A 6,557-nucleotide genomic window follows, 5' to 3' on the forward strand; every position below is an offset into this window, starting at 1 on the left:
CAAGATCGTGCCAAGTCCGCCTCTTCTTGCCAATTCTTGGCGAGCTTGTATGCCGCTGGGCTATTCCCCTTGTAGCCCGATGCCACCGTACTTGGGGTTGATGGCTGCTGGCCCGTCACAATCTCGAAGGGACTTTTGTCGGTGGACTCGCTCCTTTGTAGGTATAAGAGAATTGTGCTGCATCGATCATCGTCGCCCAATCCTTTTGCGTTGTGCTCACGTAGTGTCGTAGGTACAACTCCAAGAGTGCATTCACCCTCTCCGTTTGGCCGTCGGTTTGAGGATGGAGACTTGTAGAGAAGTTCAAGCTCGTGCCCAAAAGCTTGAAGAGCTCAGTCCAGAATCGCCCCGTGAATCGAGGATCACGATCGCTCACTATCGTGGTCGGCACGCCCCAATACTTGACCACGTGCTTCATGAAGAGTCGGGCTGCCTCTTTCGCTAGGCAGTCCTTCTTGGCCGGGATGAACGTCACATACTTCGAGAATCGATCAACCACGACCATCAACGTTTGACATCCCTCCGACTTCGGAAGGTTGACTATGAAATCCATCGAAACACTCTCCCAAGGATGCTCTGGAATGGGGAGAGGCTCGAAGAGTCCTGCGGGCGACTTTTGCTCTGTCTTGTCCTGTTGGCACACAAGACAAGTCTTCACGAAAGTCTCCACATCATCCCGCAGTTGGGGCCAATAGTACCGCTTTTCGACGAGTGCCAAAATGCGGTGAATCCCTGGGTGACCAGCCCACTTTGAGTCATGGCACTCCCGTAGAATCTCCCGCCTGAGGTTGTCATAGGGCGGCACATAGACTCGACGACCCTTGGTGTAAACAAGGTCGTCCTCGCACCAAAATTGCCATGACTTCCCTTTGCAAGCGAGCTCCAAGAGAATGCGGGCTTTAGCGTCATGCTGCAGCCCTTCCTTGATCCGACCCAACAATGGACTCTCAAGTCGGCTGATCGCGGCGAGCTCCACCGGTCGACTCAATGCATCAACCACGGCATTGGTCCTCCCTGGCTTATACTCCATCACGAAATCGAACTCGGCTAGGAAATCTTGCCAACGAGCTTGCTTCGGGGATAACTTCTTTTGCGTCTGGAAGTAACTCGTGGCAATATTGTCCGTCCTCACAACGAACTTTGAGCCCAAGAGATAGTGCCTCCAAGTCCGGAGATAATGCACCACTGCCGTCATTTCCTTCTCTTGGACCGTATACCGCCGCTCCACGTCACTAAGCTTGCGGGACTCAAACGCGATGGGGTGGCCATCTTGCATCAGCACCCCGCCGATAGCGAAATCCGAGGCATCCGTCTCCACCTCGAACGGCTTCTCATAACAAGGCAACGCGAGAACGGGCTCATCCGTGATAACCCGCTTCAAGCGATCAAAAGTTGCTTGACATTCGTTTGTCCACTCCCAGGCTCGAGCCTTCTTCAAGAGGTCCGTGAGTAGCACGGTGATGCTTGAGTAGCGCTTTATGAACCGTCGATAATAGTTGGCGAGACCTAGGAACGATCGCAACTCTGTCAACTTGGTTGGCGATTCCCACTTCATGATCGAGGCCACCTTCGATGGATCCATTCGGACCCGACCCCCACCAACGATGTGGCCGAGGAAAGGGACTTCCCTCTTAGCGAATGCACACTTCTCCCTCTTCACGTACAAGGGGTTCTCCCGAAGCACCTTGAACACCTGTCTCAAGTCCTCAACGTGGTCCTCGAGTGACCGGCTATACACAACGATATCATCAAGATAAACCACCACAAATCGATCAAGGAACGGGTGGAGTACCTTATTCATGTGGGTGCAAAAAGTGGCCGGTGCATTAGTCAGCCCAAAAGGCAAGACGAGGAACTCGTAGGAACCGTATCGCGTTACGCATGCGGTCTTAGGCTCGTCCTCTTCCGCGATCCGCACTTGGTAGTACCCCGACCGCAGATCCAACTTAGAGAACCACTAAGCTTCCCCAAGTTGGTCAAAGAGATCTGCAATCAACGGTATAGGGTACTTGTTCTTGACCGTTAGCTTGTTCAGTGCCCGGTAGTCTATACACATCCGTAGAGATCCGTCGTGCTTCTTTTGGAAGAGCACCGGGGCACCGAACAGGGCCTTCGAAGGTCGGACATAGCTAGCATCAAGCAACTCCTTAAGCTGCCTCCTCAATTCCGCCAACTCTGGCGGTGCCATCCGGTAAGGAGCCATGGCGGTGGCTTAGCATCGGGCACCAACTCGATCCGGTGATCCACCTCCCTCTTAGGTGGAAGCTTCTTCGGAAGTTCCGTCAGCATCACATCCTTGAAGGAATCGAGGACTTGGGCGACCTCCGCTGGTACGTCATCTCCCGAGGCCGCATCCTCATCTACCTTCAAGGCCGCAAGGTACGTGACTTTTTCTTTCTGGATCCCTCGCTTCAGTTGCATGGCCGACAAGATCTTTTGCCCATTTTTCATCGACCGCTTGACCGGCACCACGCATTGACACTTAGCATCCAACACAGAGATGCAATCAGCGAATGGGACGAGTAGTGCATCGATCATGTCGAGGAAATCCATCCCAATAACAAAGTCGTAGTCATCAAGAGGGATTACCTCAATAGTTTCCTTTCCACTCCACTGCCCGATCCGGACATCCACGTCCTTAGCAACTCCACATGTCGGGACTTCTTCGAAATTCACCGTCTTGAGCCGCCCCCTTGTCCTTTCAACGCGAAGTCCCAGTTTCTTCGCGCCTTCTTCAGAGATGAAGAGGTTAGATGCTCTTGTGTCAACGAGAGCACTAAATGCCTTCCCATCAATTTCAACATCCGCGAACATGAGCCCCTTCGACCGATTGGCCTTCCTGGTTGTAATGGAGCTAAGGATACGCAGCGAGCCCAACCACGTCTCCTCTTCATTTTCCTCATCGGCTTTCACCAACGCCGCGAGCTTGGCTTTGGTAGGGCATTCTCGAGCCATGTGCGGACCATCGCATAAGAAACACTTGAGCATCCGCTCATCCTTCCCCTTTGGCTTGCTCGACCCCACCTTGTCCTTGAAAGTTGACTTGGTCGTTTTGCCACCATCGAATCGGTAGGACTTCTCTTTATCTCCCCCACCTTTGGGCTTGCCCTTCTCTTTCGAGTCGGACTTGCTTGATGAGCGGAATTCCACCAGCGACTCCGCCGTCGACATAGTCTTGTGCAGATCTTGCACACCGTGGCGTTGCAGCTCTTGCTTAGCCCACGGTTTTAGCCCATCCATGAACTGGAAGAAGGCTTCTTTGTCAGTCAGCGACGGAATCTGAAGCATGAGTTCCGTGAACTGCCGCACATACTTCCAAAGTTCACCCTTATGCTCCAAGCGTCGAAGCTTGGCGCGAGCTTCATCCTCCGCATACTCAGGGTAGAACTGTTGGTGGAATTAAGCCTTGAACTCCTCCCAAGTGTTGACCGTGTTGCCACTTCGATTGTCGCACCTCCGACGCCACCATAGCAAAGCGACATCCACAAGGTACATGGAAACCATCCCCACACGGACAGCTTCGTCCTCTACTCTCGTCGCACGGAAGTAGGTCCCCATATTCCATATGAAGTTGTCCACGTCCTTGGCCACCCTAGTTCCCTTGAACTCCTTGGGCCTCGGGACATCTGGACGCGCGCTAAATTGACCCATGCCACCCCCATTGACACGAGTCCTCCGCACTTGCACGAGCTCGGCCCTGAGCTCATCGATCTCAGCACGCGTGGCCGAGACAAGGGCTTCAGCGTCTCGTCCAGCTTGGTCAGCTCGTCCACTGCAGTGTTCAAGGCGCCCTGCATACCCTCTTGAAGCTCCTCCAAGTTCGAGCGAAGCTCTTCTATGCCCTTGGACGCGTCCTCGGTCTTGCCTTGGACGTTCCGCCATGACAACCTCCATCTTTGTCATGCGGCCCTCAAACGAACTTAGTGGATCCCTCGAGTTTTCCCGCTACTTCTTGGACTTTGCCCTCGTCTCATCGATCACCACCTCCGATTGGTTAGAGGTTGTCATCGCCTTAGACCTTCGCTCTGATACCACTTGTCACGGACTTGCTATTTTATCTAGCGTTCCCTACCCGTGCGGCCCTAGAATCGCTTTTCTAGGCAGCCTTTCCCTTCACAGAACTTCTAGAGAGAGAAACTAGAGAGAGAAGCTCTGGAGAATGATACTTGTATTGCTTTTTCAAGTGTGTGTACAAATGAGAAGGTGAGGCCCTTATATAGGCACTCGCTATTTAATGTACATCCAACTACTTCTACCATCTACCGGTATAAATACAATTATCCTAACTACCGATATTAATTACAGAAGACTCGGGAGACTTCTAGAAGGTTCGGGGACCGAGGCTCTCTAGAAGACTCCATCGCATGCATTCCCTGGCAAACCTCAACAACTTCGGACTCTCTCGATCATCTTCGATGTTAGAAAGGTCCGTTCGTAACACTAGCAAAACAAAATAAAAATTGGGTCTGTTTAGCAATAAAATTTTTTTACTCTAGTTTATTCTAACGGGGTAAAGACAAAGCCCCCGGTCAACGTTTTTTTTATGGGCCCCAATTGTTTGAAAATTATTTTTTGTTTTTCTCTTTGCTTCACCAAATTATTACCGTTGGGTAAGGGCTCCCTGCCCAAGTGTCATCGCCCGAGTTCTCCCTTCCCCCACCTTTCCTCTTTCTGGTTCATCTCCAGATCAAGCAGTCGATTCATGGGGCCCACAAAAGAGGCATCCGGTAGCTTGTCGCCTGGCGTTTTTGCAAACACATGGGCCCCACCAAAAAAAAAACTAACATGGAGTTTTGCCTTTTGCTAGTTAAAATCAAGCATAGTGAAAAAGTTTTTTGAAATCACACATGGCAAGCGGATATCAGTTAGTTCAAAATTAATTGCAACCCCTCAGTTATTCTTACAAAAAAAAACATGATTTTAAATCTTTGTTATACATGTCCTTTATGTTCTCCTTTGTCATCTGCTTCGCTTAACTTCTATTCTTCAAATTTGGATTTTTAAAGAGCCGAGTGGCTCACTAATGACTCCGACTTCTATTGATGTCACCATTGATAGTTATTGCCATTAGTAAACATTATCAGACTCTTTTTATAAGGACTCATTTTATAAATTACAACGGTGATGTAATAGGAATTTCGGAAAAATATTGTAGTTTTCATATTATTTTAATACTTTAACTGTTTTCTGTCACTACAGTTTTGGGAAAATGGAGTAAGCGTCGTTAAAAATACAATTCTCCATCGAGATAAATAAGTTGGCCATAACCATTGAATCTATTTCACAGTTATCCTATTATTACGATATTTTGTGCATATTAGGAAAATTAGCAAATGGGCCGTCATTATGGCAATTATATTACGCTGCAACGTACGTGAAAATGCATGAGACTAGACCATGTACGTAATCATTGTTGCCGTGTATAATTTACTGCAGTTTGTCGATAAAATAAGCCTTTTTATGTTTCTTTTTTTTTTGGTGAAACGCAATGGACTTTCCAGCAATAATGTTGATAATATGATAGGTATATTACACTGATAGTCTAAAAATTTTATAAATATTTTAATAAGATATAAAAAGTTTTTTTGCTATTTGATGGTACAAAATGTTTCAAAGTTATTTCAGTATAGTACAAACCGTCATCTCACCATTGACGCCGTCAAGCCGTCCTTTACAAGATCTGTAAATTTTGCACCATCATGTAACTTAAGTAAAACATTTTGTACTATTAAGTTACAACTTCAAAATTTTTTACACCATCATGTAATGTCTCACAAAATTCGATTTTGTACCATCAGTGTCGATTTGACGGCTTCAATAGCGAGATAACTTTGAAACATTTTGTACTATACTAAAATAACTTTGAAACATTTTGTACTATCAAGTAGCAAAAAAATATTTTGTACCATATTAAAATATTTGTAAAATTTTGTAGATCACCAGTGTAATTTACCATATGATGCTTCCATTATCAATTATAATATATAAAATCAGATGGTATGTCTTTCATGTAGTTATTACATACATATATGAAAACCATATAAAAGTAGCGAAACCTCTATAATACAATCCTGAAAAGATAGGAGGGAGGGGGGAGAGAGACACGCAGAGACAAAGCAACAATGGCGGGAGAGGTGGAGGAGGAGAAGAAGCTGAGCCACGTCGGAAGAGCGATTCCGGGGATAGCGGCGTTGAACCCGAAGCCGAGCAAAGGCTTCACTTCGAAGGCCATTGACTACATCGAGGAGCTCATAGTGAAGCTCATGTACGGCCCTCCCCGGCCCCTTCACTATCTCTCCGGTAACTTCGGCCCGGTTCCTACAGAGACTCCTCCAGTCACGGACCTCCCCATCACAGGCCACCTCCCTGTAAGTCTTTCATCAAAAACCCGACTTCCTTATCTTTTCTTGGGATTTCTCTATGATGGCGGCAAAAGGGGGACGTTTTTTACGTTGTTGTCGTTGTTGCTGCAGGAATGCTTGAATGGAGAATTTGTGAGGGTCGGTCCCAACGCCAATTTCGCCCCTGTGGGCCGGCTACCATTGGTATAGATGATT

The 6,557-nt window shown here is 47.8% G+C and overlaps 1 protein-coding gene across 1 annotated transcript; it reads left to right on the forward strand.

The window, feature by feature from the left end:
- Positions 1-6,056: 6,056 nt before the first annotated feature.
- On the forward strand, positions 6,057-6,545 carry LOC116190470 (carotenoid 9,10(9',10')-cleavage dioxygenase 1-like; the record flags this gene model as incomplete). Its single annotated transcript, XM_031520153.1, has 2 exons — positions 6,057-6,368; positions 6,474-6,545. Coding segments are annotated over exons 1-2 (318 nt in total), but the record flags the coding sequence as incomplete, so codon positions are not given.
- Between the last annotated feature and the right edge of the window lie 12 nt (positions 6,546-6,557).

The sequence above is a fragment of the Punica granatum genome, unplaced genomic scaffold (genome assembly GCF_007655135.1).
Source record: "Punica granatum isolate Tunisia-2019 unplaced genomic scaffold, ASM765513v2 Contig00460, whole genome shotgun sequence".
Classification (NCBI taxonomy): Eukaryota; Viridiplantae; Streptophyta; class Magnoliopsida; order Myrtales; family Lythraceae; genus Punica; species Punica granatum.